This window comes from Phyllopteryx taeniolatus, chromosome 12, assembly GCF_024500385.1.
Source record: "Phyllopteryx taeniolatus isolate TA_2022b chromosome 12, UOR_Ptae_1.2, whole genome shotgun sequence".
NCBI classification, from domain to species: domain Eukaryota; kingdom Metazoa; phylum Chordata; class Actinopteri; order Syngnathiformes; family Syngnathidae; genus Phyllopteryx; species Phyllopteryx taeniolatus.
In genome coordinates, this window is record NC_084513.1 from 18,478,047 (window position 1) to 18,495,011 (window position 16,965).

The following is a 16,965-nucleotide window of genomic DNA, read 5'->3' on the forward strand; positions in this document are numbered from 1 at the left end:
TGGCGTTGTTAATATTAATCTACTAATTTGAGAGGTCAAGGAAACTTTGAAACGGGATCTGCAGTATTGAACATATCTAATTGGTTAGTACTAATACAGTTAGTACTGTGCTTGCATTTTTAGCATTTTGTTCATACTCAGCCTGCGTAGTTATGGAAAGTTGCATTACATTCACTGCATCATCATTATCATTATTATCAGTTAGCAAGTGTCAGGTAGCGCGGTGTGAGAGTGCATGGCATTTTTGTCTCACAGTTCTGAGGTTCTGGGTTTGAATCTCGGCTCCGGTCTTCCTGTGTGACGTTTCCATGTTTTCCAGCTTTCTCCCACATTCCAAAAACATGCATGTTAGTTTCATTGAAGACTCTAAATTATCTTTACGTGTGAATATGTGTGTGAAATGTTGTTTTTCTAAATGTGCCCTGTGATTTCTACCCAAAATCATCTGGGATGGATGAGGACAAGCGAAATCAAAATAAGATTGTCTAATTAAAAAATAGCAATGACTCAATTTACCATTCATTTGAAAGGACATTTAAAGTAACTCTCCACCCCAAGCAGAAGAGTAGAAATATGTTGAAGCTTACGCTGTGTTGCATGGTATTCCAAATAATCCTCTGGTTTGCAGCAGAGAGAAACGGGGGGAAAGAAAGAAAGTCTTAATTAATTGTGTAGGTTCAAAAATGAGCTGAGTGGAGACTTAAAAGAAAACATCAAAAATGGGCGAATGGACATTAAAAAACAATTACATTGCATCAAACAAACATGCGTTGTGGAAGAAAAAGACATTATATATCAGTAAAGTGACAAAGTATGGATTTTTAATAGCGAGGGTAAGTTGACTGGCAAGTCCATCCATCCATCCATTTTCTGAGCCGCTTCTCCTCACGAGGGTCGCGGGCGTGCTGGAGCCAATCCCAGCTATCATCGGGCAGGAGGCGGGTTACATCCTGAACTGGTTGCCAGCCAATCGCAGGGCACATACAAACAAACAACCATTCACACTCACAGTCGCACCTACGGGCAGTTTAGAGTTGCCAATTAACCTAGCATGCATGTTTTTGGGATGTGGGAGGAAACCGGAGTGCCCGGAGAAAACCCACACAGGCACGGACGGGGAGAACATGCAAACTCCACACAGGCGGGGCCGGGTATTGAACCCCGGTCCTCAGAACTGTGAGGCAGACACTCTAACCAGTCCGTCACCGTGCCGCCTGATTGGCAACTCATGCAGTCATTTTTATTTTGTAACATTGTCAAACACGCAAAGAGGGCATTGCGGCTGAAAAAGTATTTACGGCATGACGGGAACTGCTCTTTAGCTTCATTTGGCTGTCAGCACGTAACCTTTACTCCGGCTGTAGCATTTTAGCCCTCAAGGTTGTTTGCATGTATAAAAGTCCAATCCCGCAAACACTCAGCCCATCTGATATGAAGGGCTGGCTTTGGAGCAAACAATGGCCGTGGTCAGCTCTCGGAAACAGCCTTCAGCCTTGTCTGCTCTGTTTGTCAAGCACACAGACAGACGGGAGAAGGGCACGTCGTGGCACGGCGCGCTCTCCGAGGGGCGGAGGAGGCTGTTGATTCGTTAACAAACGCCGATCGATAGATGCGGGCCGAGTACGTGCAATGAATTGCCATCGGCGGGAGACTGGCAAATCACCGGCTTTAATCAACGGTGTCAGGGGCGTGAGAGACAAATGGTGTTTATGCCCTGAAAAGCAAGTGCCGCTCGATGTCCTTACCAGTCTGTCTAGGCTCGTGCCAGCTGCCGTGGTGGGACGCTCGTCTGGGTTGTAGGGCCTGAAGCGGGCGTTGAACACATCCGGAACGCCACGGGCAGACCTCGTCATTCCTGAGGGTTTTGGCTGACCGCAACCTTGAAAAGCCTGCAATTACAAAAAACACGGGCACCCGACGGTCAGGCTCTGAAATGACTTTTTTGGATGGAGAGAAGGAGGGAAAACACGATGTTTTCTTAGAGACTGTGCGAATCGTTGAACACCACACACTGCTGGTATATAATGGGCTGCAGGCTGAGGTAACCACGGTGACGCTCACGGTGATTCAGCCGGGCTGCGACCGACGTTATTTAAGTTTTACAGCTTTTGGAAAAATACCACATATAGCATGACTGTATGCGTTGTATGGGAAAGCCTGCAGAGGGCTTGAATCACAACTGACATCAACACTATGTGGGAATAGAAACATCTTTGCAGTTCTGCACATTTTTCCAACTTTTTTTTGTATTATTTAGTGGGTGGTAGAAAAATGCTATAAAACACATCAACTACTGATTTACGCTGCACGTCTCAGTGTAATTAAATGCGTAAATAAAACGTAGGTATTTTCAAGTCCCACACATCCAAAGTCAAATAAAGATCACAGGTGCCAAACTCTAGGCCCGGGGGCCAGATCGGGCCTGCCACATCATTTTATGTGGCCCGTGAAAGCAAATCATGTCAACTTCCATGATTCTTGCTAAAATCTGTACCAAAATTTTAAATTGTCATATTTAATAGTAGTAACATTAAGATATTGCAAGCATTTTCTTGTTACCAAACCCCTTTTTACAGTAACTTGAACAATAGTTGAACAAACTATCATCCTTGAATACTGATTTCAAAATTAGTTATCTATCAGTTTGTTGTGTATATGTTATATGATGAAGGGATTAAATACTTAAATACAAACTGTAATCTTTTCATTGTTATTTAGGACTCATTAGCAAATTCCTGATTTGAGTTGTTATCATTCATGTTATTATTGCTTTAGATATATATATATATATATATATATATATATGACTGTGGTTCGAATACGTTGGGCATCTTGAGTAAAATATGCGTTTGACGTTTTTTTGAAAGTTGACCCCTCGTTATTTGTGTGCACGCATGGTCTGAAGAGGTTCGAGATTCAATTTGATACGAACAAAAACAAGTATGAACATATTGATGAATCACGGATTTTTTTTTCTTCGTACGCACGGTTAGTAAATTGAGGCCCATTGTGAGTAAACGTGTAAACACTTTGGAAGTTGTAAACTGTCTGCATTGTCATTGTGTGCCAAGATAATGACGCTCAATCAGACTTTTTGGGTGAAATGATAAACGATAACAGTGATAACTTTGTGTTTTGGGACATCATTATAGCTCTGTGTGAATGCAGATCACTTTAAAAATGTCATCCATTCGTGGAACGTTTTTTTTCTTCTTTCCAGCAAATCAACAAAATCTGTTTTTAAAACTTTCTCGTGTTAATGTACACTAAGAGGAGACCTGTTTACAAAAAATGGCGCCGTTTTGGCCCCTCATCTGCATTTTATTTTTACGTAAAAGCGTAAAGTTTTTAAAATGCATCTTAATGTGAATGTTTTTGGAACCGTTATTGTCATTGTTCTCTTGTGAACACTGAAGGACACGCAACTTCACAAGTGATGGAACACAGTTGGTGTTGCGCGTGTGCCGCTCAAGATAATGAGCTTAATGTAGTGTGACCAAAACAAAGAACATACGAACATAACACGTATTTAAGCATTTTTACAGTTTTATGTAAATGTGGATCATTTTGACAGTTTTGACATCTGTGCATGATACTTCAAAAAACTCTTATCTATCTGTAGCTGTATCTATCCATCTGTTTTGTTTTGTTTGTGTGTAGGATTAGAAAATTTTTAATCACCACAAATGTAAACAAAATGCTGTAATCTTTTACTTTTACTATTTTGCTGCTTCCCTCTTTGGAAAGTAGCTCAAACTGACAGTGTAGGGAATGTGTTAAGTAGTTGTTATATCTTCCTGTACACAAACTCTTTCCCACTTTGTGCTTGCCATAGGTTTTAATGCATTTCTTAAAAAAATCTGTATAAATTCCTTTTATTTTATTTCAATTCTAAGTCTTGTTTCTAACTCAGTCCTCTTTTGTGAAAGCATACCCTTACACAGTCTTATCTTACCTTGACTCGGACATGTAATTCACAAGCGACACCTGAACTTGAACATAATGAGAATGTGTTGAATTACACACCTAAGACTCAGGAAGAGTAGCGGTGTGTGTGATTCACAGCTGATGTACCAGTACGGCGTAGACGACAAAACGTACAATACCTTATAGGAGACCTGGGCGCTGTTGTCTTGCATATTCATGATGGCCTCTGAGATCTTGACATCAATGGGGTCCATGACGGATTCGATGTTGAAAGGTCCCTCCAGCCGCAACGCCACTAGCAGCATGGCGTCTGTCAGGAGAGGGGTGAAGCACAGTCAAAGTGAACACTGACATGATGAGAAGCTATTGATGTTTGTAATTGTAATAACGAAATGAAATAATTATTTTATAATTATGCACTTAGACATAACCCCACGTCGTGTCACTCTCCACACAGCAGTATAGTCTTTTGTGCTCTGCAATTAGTTAAAATATACTACACATTGTGTATATATATTTTTTTCAACCACTCCATTTGTTAAATTTGTCAAGATAGATGAGCTGTTCATAAATTGCAATGCTAATTATAAAATGTAACATGGGGGGTTAGGGAGTCATTCATTAGACGACCAGACACTGCTGACAGTCTTTTGTTCCACTAATTAGTTAATTAATACTTGAGTTAATGTGATGCACTCGCTGTTCCTAAAAAGGAAACTGAAGTCTCAGTTAACACTGTTGATCACAAAGGAGGAAGTATAATGAATTGTTAAGTGTGTGATTTTGGGAGCTTTTTTTGAGACATGTATTACGAAAGTTGGACCGCTTCCATGGATGACATCACGCAATGTGTCAGCATATCACGTAAGACCCCGCTGTACCTAATGATACCCAGTTAAACATGCAGAAAAGGATTGACTTAGTGTGTTTTGCTTCTTCTTTGGCTTTTGGTGGAATTATTGGACTCGCATACAAATCTGTAAAACTCTTGCATCACTATACAATTCAAAGTTAAGTGGTTAAGTGGACTTTTTACAGTCACTACACCCTAATATACACTTGGAATAAATCCACAGTAAATGCAAAAAATGTAGCCTGATTTTCTAAATACTGTAAATAAGGCTCACAGCCACACACAGCGTTGTATGTCTGCCTCTTCCATTATCGCACATTATCTTGTGAGTTCCCGCCTTCTTTGCACACAAGCACCAAATTACAAGGCATGAATGCCTTTTAGGGTAAATTCAATTTTTATGTTGATTGACCCCGCACGTCAAGCAGATTTCGTTTGGCGCCATGCAACGAAAACCCGCTGATGAGTCATTGATTTAATGGAAAAGCCAAGCACCTATTGGTAGCGGCTGCGGGCACTACGGGAAGGTCAACGCCTCATTAATGTCACTGCGTGGACAGGAGCCAGCGCCTCCTTGAATTCAAGACACTTGCATCATTGTCTGAGCAGATAACTTTTGTTTTCATTGCCAATAATTACTTTGTACAACGCTTTTAACCCTTTTAAAACCAGCACAATCAAACTATGAAAAGTAATAGGGACAAGGATGCTAATGACATCCCCAATAGAAGCACCGCTCTCTGTCAGGAAAAGCTGAAAATGATGATAATAGAGTCCTGTGAATCTGCACTAAACCCAAGGGTATTTATGCTAATGCAACACTGACTATTAAATCGAAGTTCTGAGTTGAACAACTGAATTATAATGGAGATATCCCCAGATTTCCCCCACTTCAAATGGCAATGTAGCACACTACTACTACTTTTCCCATGAGATGTTTTCTCATTGAGTGGATTTTTTAAAAATTGTTAAGATTTTACTACCCCATTTGGCATGAATTTACATTTACATTATGCTGTGACTGTTTATTTGCTCCTTTTGACTGTTAAGACTACATAGAGTCACAGTTGCGTGTCTGATACTTTGCAAAAGGACACTTGAGCAGTGCTTAAGAACAAAACATCCTGTCTTCGGCAACTGATATTAAATTCCACAAACTAATTCCTAGGGGTTCTCCAAATCGACCCGTCAAAATTACCATGATATTTCAAACTGCATCACTAAAAAAACTCAACTAGCGCAAATGGAACATTATTGGGAAGAAGGGCAGTAGAACAGGTAATGTACTTTAGTAACCAAAGGTTTTACATGAATTTATTTGTTATGGAGGGTATGACAGGCTTTTGAATTGCTCATTCCATGTTTTTTTGTTTTTTCACAAAGATCCAAGAACAACAGTTTGTAGAGAAGATACCAAGTGAAGGCCAAGATTTTAAGATCCTTTCAAGTCAAGATCAAGACCTTCAGGGGGATAGAATAAGAGTGAGACAATGTGAGCCCAAACGAAGACCAAGACTTTATAGAGATGAAAACCAAGACCTTGAGGGGGATGAGACCAAAGCCAAGCCAGAGACCGAGGCAATATAAGACCAAGTCAAGAGCAAGACTTTGAGTAAATCAAACCAAGTCTAGACCAATACTTTGAGGGGATGAGAACAAGACCGAGGCAATGTGAGACAAAGTTAAAAGCAAGACCAAGGGAATGTGAGACTAAGCGTTGACCAAGACTTTGTGGAAATGATGTCTTGTCAATACCAATGCTGAGGAAATGTGAGACTAAGTCAAGAATCTGAAGAGACTAGATCGAGACCTTGAGCAGATAAGACAAAGTCAAGACCAAGACTTTGAGGTGATCTTTCCAAGATTTTTAGCGAATGAGAAGAAGACTCATCTAATGTGAGGCCAATTCAAGACCAAGATTTTTAGGTCAAGACCGGGTTTAAAATTGTAAAATAGCATTTCTAGAAACCTATGAAATACAAGGGACATGCCATGAATAAAACAGGAAATACTGACAACTCTAAATTGCCCGTAGGTGTGAATGTGAGTGCAAATGGTTGTTTGTTTATATGTGCCCTGCGATTGGCTGGCAACCAGTTCAGGGTGTACTCCGCCACCTGCCCGATGATAGCTGGGATAGGCTCCAGCACGCCCGCGACCCTAGTGAGGAGAAGCGGCTCAGAAAATGGATGGATGGATGGATGGATGGATGGATGGATATTATGGCGTATGTGATGATGACATGAAACTAAACTGGAGAGTGACCTCTCTGTAAATCCACCACAAAGTTAAAAAAAAAAAAACAAACAAAAAAAAAACAGTTGGCAAACAACAAACATCTTGGTGTCACTCGAAACTATCTTAAACCAGTGTTTGGTCGCTTTTCAGAAATACTACAGATTCTGTGACCGAAATGTGTATCCTCAGTGCCAAATTGCGGAAATGTGGGAATCTGTCATGGTTTATGGCCCAGAGGAAAAGTATATGGGTCAACACATGTCAGTTGATGGACTACAGTTCTCGTTTTAAGAATAAATGACATGCCCAAGACAGCATTTAGTTAAAAGCATATCGATTCAGGGATCAGACCCTCCCCAAAAGTGTTCCATTACCAAAACCAAGAGACAAAGCCTGATCTTGAGTAGTTCAATATTTCAACAGCACAAATGTATAGAAACATTAAATGAGACAGACGTTGAACATTGACTTTTTAAGTGGATATACATAGACTGTACAGTAGTTGTGTCTCTGTAGTGCCTATCCACCCATCGAGTGTTAAATTCTCCAGTGGTTGATTTGTGCTAGGTAAGCAGAGCTGCAATGAGTTTTGTCGGATACACAAATTAGTATTAGCTAACAGTTTTAGCTTTTGATAAGATGCACTTACTTGATTCCTCAGTGAAGTTATCAAGTTTAGGAATATTTGTTTGACGATGTGTCCAAGCGCCACATGCACACAGAAAAGTACGAACTTCTGCCTCCACGACGTAAAATGCTTTCCTTGTCCTTAAGGATGCTTGCTTTTTGTGCCATAGAAAATGGATGCACGGATGTCTTGTTTCAATCGAAAACCAGAGACTTTAAATTAAACATTGATTGAAGCGAGATACTGTCCCGAGCTTGGGCTCCATTTACTCGCCACTTATGTATATGCCTCTTTAAAAAAAAAAAAAAAATTAATAAAAAAAAAAATAACACATCTCTGTGTGTTGACACTGTGGAAAGGGAAATAGCCCATGATGCACCTGCAAGGTGTTAATATGCAGGCCGCATCGGTGTCAAATGGCCTTGTGAAGTAGCACTTTAGTAGATGGCTTCACTGAGGCTCTAAGTGTAAATGACACTTTCATCTGGAAAGCAAAAATTTGAACTCGTCTCCAAGCGGTGATGATGATCAGTCGCCTCGATGCATTTCCCAACGCTGAATGCGCTGTATTGCTTTGTTTCGAAAGGCGCCTGACATTGCCATTCACATGCCAGTTTAATCTGTTTACCATGTAAATATGCTTGGATTGGTCTGCTTCCTCGCTTGCTGCACAACAAAATTAAAACCATCTAGCAAGAATATAAAAGCTGTCAAGTGCATGTAGCGCCAATTTAGGTCAAAGGAGCCGACTGGGGAAAAAGTCATTTTCATGGCATTTTATAGTAAGAAAAACCGAGTTGCCTCTAGCATCGGAGATAATGGCATTCATTCCCAATGATGAAGTAAGAGAACGAGCGCCTACAGACACAGACAACATACTGCAGAGACCACTGGTCCACAAGTTGTGTCATGTGGGAAACGACATACCCTTAGTTACTTTTGCTAAGTCTGACAAGCTTTCAATGCGTGTTTCTGCTGCCTGAAAATCCTTGGTGAAATATCATCCAATTTACGGAGAAAGGATGTTTTTAGACAGAAGCTGGCAGAAGGAGTGTGTGGTGTTCCTTTGAAGGTCACAGCCACCGTATCAAAGCGACACAGGAAATTGTGCAAATAAAGATGGGATGTGTGCGGCTCCAACTACCGGAGACAAATTCCTTGTGTGTTTTTTTGGACATACTTGGCAAAATAAAGATGATTCTGATGTAACATAGCATCCAGATTCTGGTGCCGACAATCGAGACAACAATTGAGGAACAGCATTTACTTTTATTTACTTTTAAAATAATTCAAAAGCAAAAACCAATAGGCCAGTACTAACATTCTACGTTATCTTCAGAGAGGTACACCCAAAAAAAACACTTGTGTTCTAGGTAGGACACGACCCAGTGCGATATGATGGGCTCGTGCATTGCGGAAAGGGCAGGCTACGCAGATGTAATGAGATGACCATTTTAAATATGTATCACAGTACAAAATAAAAATAATCAAGTTTGTTTGGATAGGTTTAGGGATAGGGTTGGGGTTAGGGTAGGTTTATGGTGGGTTCGGCACGGTTAATGGGATTCATATCAACACTGAAGTCACATACGTCTTTTCCCATCTGGGAGCAGTAAGGTGTGTACTACCGGGACGCAGCAGCCAATCACATTGCACCGGCGCATGTCCTGCAGCCGATCATATTACAGCAAGAGGTCTCCTGCCTGGGATTACTAATAACTTGCATAGTACACCACACAAATATATATCTTATATATCATATCATACAATAATATCAAGAATTGTGAGTCTCTTCCCTTAAATCAGATGTCTGTCGTAGTACCAAGATTGACCTGTGAGGGGCAGTATGATGCCAGAGGGCACCCAGATGGCCAGAAAATACATAGAAGCAGAAAGAGTAGGAGTAGTATTACTGTAGTTGTCGACAAAATAGAAAAAGCGAGACGAACTGTTAGCTCTTCTGGTGAACTGCGCTGCAGTAAAAACTCTTCTCCTGTCATTTCTATTGTGATGAATGACTTTTAAGACGTTATACAAACACTCAACAGAACTGGTTGCTCCTCTATTTGTATTCGACAATGGCGCAAGCTTCAGGTCACTTTCTGATTAGCTAGTTGTCCGTTTTACATCACAATCACAGATTACGCGGCTCAGCCCATCTCGGTGTTGACCACAAAACATAATAATTTGCAATCGTAAATATTAAGCAGGTTTAAGATTTACTATTGACAACCGGTTTTCCAAACAGGTCAGGGAGGAAAAATGACTAAAATCACAGCACGCCAAAGCATAATCGCTCAAAGAAATCTTTAGCGACATCTGATTATTGGGCCTTTGCTGTCTTAGATTTGAGGAGAGTAAAAATGCTAGAATGAGGCCTTATTGTCAGTATGTGTGTTCCCTTTTAAATTGGCGACGCTTGCTCGCAGCGAGGATAGAAACCAAGCCTTACATTGCTTTAACTTGAAGCAGACAAGAGTATGTGTATTGATTTTTGAGGGAATTATGCAGAAGACAGCAAAGTCTTATCCCAACCCTGCCATTTACCTGGGTTAAATTGAGATTTTGTAAACAGAACAAAAACACCAGATCGCCTAACAATACAATCATGTAGAGGAGAAATACTGTTTCTGTACAGCTGGCTAGCTCTATTACAATCATTAAATCATCAAAAGCAAAAAGCAATAGACTGATGCAAATGCTGCAATCTGGAGCACGTAGCTGGCCATGGATACAAACTCTCACATTAGTAGCTTAACACTAGCATTTTGGTTGACACGCTAACAACACCACCATTACTGAGGTTGACTAAATTAATCAGCTATATGCGGAACGTCACGTGACCAAACCTGAAAAACAGGCTAGCGGGCTTCCTGTCTATGCTCCGCTAACGAGCATCACTACAGGTTTATGACATGACGTTTTGAACCCGAACTTGCAAAAGAAAAAAAAAAAAAAAAATATATATATATATATATATATATATATATATAAATCTTTGGTGGCTCTGTGGTGACATCATAAAAAAAGACATACTCTTACTAGTGCTACTGTGCGTCACGGTCCCCTTCACCATTCACCTCGGTGAAGAGCTTGGACCTGTTTTGCCGAATGCAGAAGTAAGTTGCAAATAAACCGGATTGCTTACCTTGGAGTAGAAAAAGATGTGGCTGTTGATTATTGAGGGATTCTTTTGACCAAATAGCTTTATCCAGAGCCTGTCTTTATCTCGGCTAACTTGGGTAATCTTTCGTCTCTGGATAACATGTGTTACTTATGCAGGTACCAAGAACATTTTAAAAGGGCAAAAATATTTCCAACATGTTCAAAATCCTAACAAGTAACATCAAATTCAGGAGAGTGTCAGACCTGTGTTCTGTGCAGTGCTGTGATTGGGCAGTCTGCATTTGGACAACAATGGCATAGTTGGCACTCTCAGCCAAATGTTCCGAGCATCAATGCAGAGATAGGCAAGCATCCAGCTGTGGGAAATCTTTTTTTATCACGCAGACACAGCCGTAGAGATAGACAGGTCCTATTCTGAGCCCTGGGCTTTTAAAGACAACATCAGAAGCTGTACCTCATGTAGAGCACAGGCACCACGCTGAAGCAACACAATAGACCCTAGCTTTACCAATATGTGCTTCACTTTGGTTTAAAACCTTAAAACCACTTTTAGTCTGTGCTCTTTATCGATATTGATGTGTACATAAATAGGACCGATGAAATCGCAGAGCAGACATCGACAAGACAGGAAAGTGAACGCTTATCTCTGGGAGTCTATTTTCACCAGATGAAAAATAGCTCTTGCATCATTTTAGCTTGTGGGCCTCATCTGTGGCTCAGTCACCCAACGAATGGTACTGAAAAATGCGAGCAAAACACAAAAACAACATATTTCCACTTGCTTTGACTTAGGGTTTTAAATACCACGCATGTCTCAGACTTGTACCTCCCTTCTGAAAAGTAGTTTCCTATGTTTAATGACTCTGTCTTATGAGTTTCACTTTTTGAATTGAACTTGAACTTTTCTACAATATTCCAATTTATTGAGTTTCCACCTGTATATTATATATCAAACCCCACCAAGGTCACGCACAATATGTTTTCCCACAGGAAATAATGAAAATAATAATATTGCTCGAGTTTTGCTGCTTTTAAGAGATTCTTCTTCTAAAGTTATGCTAGTTGAATTCCAAATGTAAGCTCAGGTGGCATTTGCGGTTCAACTGTTTAGCGTTTGTATTCAAAATGTATACAATCAGACAAACGGTGTAACTCTAGTCAAAAAGTGTGCATTAACATTGATTTCATACACCACATAAATAACATTTAGCATTGTACCTCCCACCCACAACTCCGAATTTTGCTGGAACCTTAAGAAACATTACATCCTCTGAATGCAATTGCACTCCACTTTGCGATTAAATGGAGTTGAAACAAACTAGCAGGCAAAGAGGAAAGCAAGCAAGCTGCGGGAAAATTGCCTTCATCTACTTTGAATTAAAGTTATGGCCAGCACAGCAGCCATGCAGGTCACCCACTCTGCAGCAAAATGAAACACATAGCCTAGTGTGAAACTGATGAAACACTTTGCTCTCACAAGTGTCCCTATGAGCACAATAGGTTTGGTTCCCAACATAATCTAGCCTGATAATAGAAAATAAAAACTAATTAAATAAAGAAATACTGTATACATGTCTGGCGTTATCCATTACACTAAATTATGGTCAAACACACACACATAAAAATAATTCATGTTTCTAACCCATGCATGTCAAAATTGTTATTTCCCAAAGAAATGGCAAGCCTGACGGGAATGCACATTAAATAATCACCGGTCCTACGCGGCAATGTAACTCATATTTAGACACAAGCCGGAACACACAGTAGTCGAACACTTACCTACGCTAACACAGTGGTAAAGTCATAATTACAGTAAAATTAGAATGAAAAACACTTCTAGGCCCTAGATATAAAATATTCCTGTGAAAAACTGTAAATATGAAGCTAACTGAGCGTGCATTCTTGTACCGCATGAAGACATTCGAAATGTTGTCAGTACCATATCATAAGTATCATAAACGGAGGAAATCACGTAATTTTTTACTACCTCTCAACCACCCACACAAAATGGCTCCGCCACCCACCTTTGGGTCCCGACCCACAAGCAAATCAATTAATTAGCCACGCCCGTTTAGTTCCCACTCAGTGACACCGTTACTTATGTGAAGCGCTACACTAACAATCTTCAGTACATACCTTGAACATATTGTTCTTACCTAAGTACTGTGATGTTACAGCGCAGTTAAGAATTTTAAAAGATCATTCCGAAGACACATTTAACTGACGAGGCGTTGAGTGAAATGGGTTTTCAGCCCCATTGTTGAAAACCGGAGCATCAATGAAGGCTTCAGACATGAAGGAAACGTTGCACTTAAACAATGAGTGCAGCTTGATTACTTGTCTTTAACTAGTGCCATCTGAGCTCTTCAAGCTATTCAATACAATTACTGATGGTGACATTGACAGAAATGTATGAAAAATGTTTCTCGCATTTGGCTGTAAGTATTCGTAGTTTAGTTAGTTTTGTTCCTATTGAGTTCAGACTCTTTGACTTGATTGCACCACCACATGCATCATTTGACATTAGTGGGAAGGCACATTTCTACCAAAAAAGCCTTGTATAAATGTTTTGCAATGTTGGTCTATTGTCCAACTACCGTAATTTCTCGTGTATAATGTGCATTTTCTTTCCCCCCCCAAAATTGTCAAAAGTCAATAGTGCGCAATATACATAGGTATAGTGGGAAATGGAAAAAAAAAATATTTCATATTTTATAAATGAGGTTATGAAAAAGCTGTACACCTTCATTCCAAAATGTCACCGCCACCTAGAGGGGTACGTATGGCTGCATATATGTACAGTTGTCCACATAAGTGAATGAACAACAAGTATGATTTCTTTCTTTATAGTTATGTTTTGTTCAATGATAATACTTTTGGAAATGCTTGACCATTTTATTTGAAACCCATTAAAATAATTTAAAAAAAATATGTTTCGCCTGGTCCTTCATGTTTTCTTTAAAGAATTGTATCCATCTTACAAATTCTGCCTGGGTAATCAAACATATGAACACAACTGTGTGTTTTCTAATTTACTAAATAAAAGTAGGGCTGTAAACTTCAAAATACGAGCAAGTAAATAAAAAAAGTATTACGTATTCAAATAAAGTGCTTAACTTCAGAATAATTCTTTGGAAAAAAACGAACAAAATTCAAAATCAACTTTGATCATGTGGGTAGAAGCAAAATCATACATTGTAAAAATGCATTATACATAGTTAGCAGGGTTTTCCAGAATTCTGAGTTCACTTTGGGGGTGCGTATTATACATGGGTGCGCATTATACACGAGAAATTACGGTAATTTAAACTGTGGCCATCAACACATCAACAGACAACTGGAAAAAAGAGGCTGGACCGTAGGAGATTTAGGAATACCAGCAGTTTTATCAGAACTAGACAACATTTTTGTCAATTAAAACAAATGCCCACTCCGACTAACTGCAAACAATTGTATGTTTGTGACCATGAAGTGTCTACATTTTTTAAATTAAAATTTAGAAATGTATTTTTTATTTTTTTATTTTTTTTAATGAATAAACTACAAAGCAAATCTTCACACAACATGTATTTTCAATCAGCAATGTGTTTACATTTACTGAATGCATGCACTAAAGTGTTTAATCAGCTTCTAACCACTACACGTGGATGTCAACGTGACATAGTGACAAGTTTCCTATGTACGCTGCCACATCCCGCATCTGGCCAAATGGGAGAAAAAAGCCTGCGTGCAAATCTATATGGTCAGACAATAGAAGGAGTCGAACAAAATATTGACATTACAATGTATAGCTTTCTTCTATGATACGCGTGCGTCAAATACAGATATTACAGGCGTGCAATGTCCAAGTTTAAACACTTTATGACTTCATATGGTGAATATCAGTGCTCAGAGGGTCCTGACATAGCTCGAAACGACCAATGAAAACATGTTTTATTTGTTTTATTTTCCGCCTAAACATTGTAAAACAATTGACATACAGTGCCACATACAACAGATTGATGCTTCTAGTACTAAATCTGTCCAATAACTGGCATCTTTGTGAGGAGCAGTTTTTCCTTGCTGCTGAAAAAAAACAACAACAACACACCAACTGGCTGTATTAGGTTTAGATCAGTGTAGTCTCGTGTATTTTCATATTCCATCTATTACATATTCCATAAATATTAGGGCTGTCACGATCGACTCTTTTCAGAATCGATTATCCTATTGATATTTCGTTGAGTACTCAAATGTTTTACTACTAACATGCATTTTATTCTCATTTGTGAGGGGTGGACTTGTCCTTAAATTCCATACTTTGGTACTTAAGTGTATGGTATAAATTCTGTACAGAATTTGAGACAACAGAATCTGACTTTGCTAAACGGTTAGGATACGTGATTATCATTAGTGCGCTAGCAATGAACATTTCAGGTAAAAAAAAAAAACGAACAAAAAAACGCTAATTACCATTCAGCTCACTAAAACAACATGTTATATGTACGTTACACATCTAATAGTGTCTTAAAAACCATTTACAGACGCTACTCTGGAGTTTTTGGCAATGTTTTTCACAGACCCAACAGTGCATCCGTCTGCAACAAATTTCTGTGCGATAAACACATTATTTTCACTAATATTTTTATTGCCTCGAAATTTATTGCCAGAAATTTTTGCATCAACCAATTTTTGTGGTTGACTTAGGCCCGGTACACAAACAAAGACAATCGGCCTGTTTTTGTGCCAATTTTGTCCCTTCCCAACCAAGCACGTCAAACGCCAGACAATCTTAAATCTTATAAGATTATCCTATAAGATTGTCCTCAGGTCTAATGTGTGTTAAGAGTGGATTCGTCACAATTTTAGGGTCCGAAACAGGTCGCGCCTGACATATTCAATATTTACGACCAAAATGCTTCGTGTGTGGGGAATGCCGACTTCTCCCGAGTCACGATGCCGAGAATGGTGACGTGAAACAGAATGGAGCCAATAAAAGAAGCACCTAAGACTGAAAAACAGGGAAACAAAATGCAGCTCGATCTACATACCATGACCCTCCCACCATGGGGTTGATGTCATACCGGACTGTCATCGAGTGCGGCTCAATGGCAGGTCGAGACGATTGGAAAATGGAGGAAGAGAAATTAAGTAACTCAAACAAATCACCAAAGTAACGTTTTGAGAGGAGAATGTACTAGCAGAAGCTCGATGTGAAAGAATACAGAACGGATTGACCGAACATCAAAATTAATTAGCAGTCAAAAGACAAGGCTTGGCCAACTACATGTAGCAAGGTTAATTCTTTATTCAACTTAGCTGCCCCCATATTTATAACCATCTATCCATCCATCAATTTCCTGAGCCGCTTATTCTCACAAGGGTCGCAGCATATTTATAACCCTGAACTTAAAATCGTAACCATACTACCCATATTTTCATGTAAAATAAAATTTGCCACCCATGCCTGTTTTGCATGCCTGGTGTGTTTATCTTTTTCATTTTTGATGCGTGATCGTAGGATATATTCCTCCAATACATCAGTTTTCACGTTAAAGCTGTATTAAGATATTATTATTGTTATTGATATCATAATGTACATTCGATTCCCACCCTTTTCCATCTAAAAATTATATAACAAAATTTAAGATTAGCAACGATGCTAATCTTTTAAACATAAAAACACACCAAAGCGTGCACAATGTCCATTGAATTAAAAAGCATGAAATCATGGTGCAGAACCTTTTTTAATTATTTAAATTAAGTTACAACAAGCCGGAACGGTGGACAACTGGTTAGCACATCTGCCTGGGGACCAGGGTTCAAATCCCGGCCCCGCCTGTGTGGAGTTTGCACGTTCTCCCCGTGCCTGGGTAGGGTTTTTCCGGGCACTCCGGTTGCCTCCCACATCCCAAAAACATGCATGGTAGGTTGATTGAAGATGTGTGAATGTGAGTGCGAAGGGTTGTTTGTTTCTATGTGCCCTGCGATTGGCTGGCGACCGGTTCAGGGTGTACCCGCCTCCCGCCCGAAGATAGTTGGGATAGGCTCCAGCAGCCCGTGAGCCCAGTGAGGATGGAAGTGTACAAGTATAATGTACAGGTTGAACCCATTCTGTCTACTAACATAGTTCATCTACAAGGCAACATGAAGCCTGAGTAACAGTGTTCCAAAAGTATCAAATTCGATATAATGGCATAATGTCTATTCCCGC

The 16,965-nt window shown here is 39.6% G+C and overlaps 1 protein-coding gene across 2 annotated transcripts in view; it reads right to left on the bottom strand.

Annotated features, from left to right (window-relative positions):
- gpc6b (glypican 6b) overlaps positions 1-16,965 on the bottom strand; it is a 94,806-nt gene that overhangs the window by 29,366 nt on the left and 48,475 nt on the right. Inside the window, exons 5-7 of one of the 2 annotated variants that reach the window (XM_061792227.1) lie at positions 4,107-4,237; positions 1,746-1,889; positions 588-617 (exon numbers count right to left, since the gene is read on the bottom strand). In XM_061792227.1, the coding sequence (XP_061648211.1) occupies positions 588-617; positions 1,746-1,889; positions 4,107-4,237 (305 nt within the window). The remainder of the gene's footprint in view (positions 1-587; positions 618-1,745; positions 1,890-4,106; positions 4,238-16,965) is intronic. The other variant, XM_061792228.1, reaches the window with a different exon arrangement.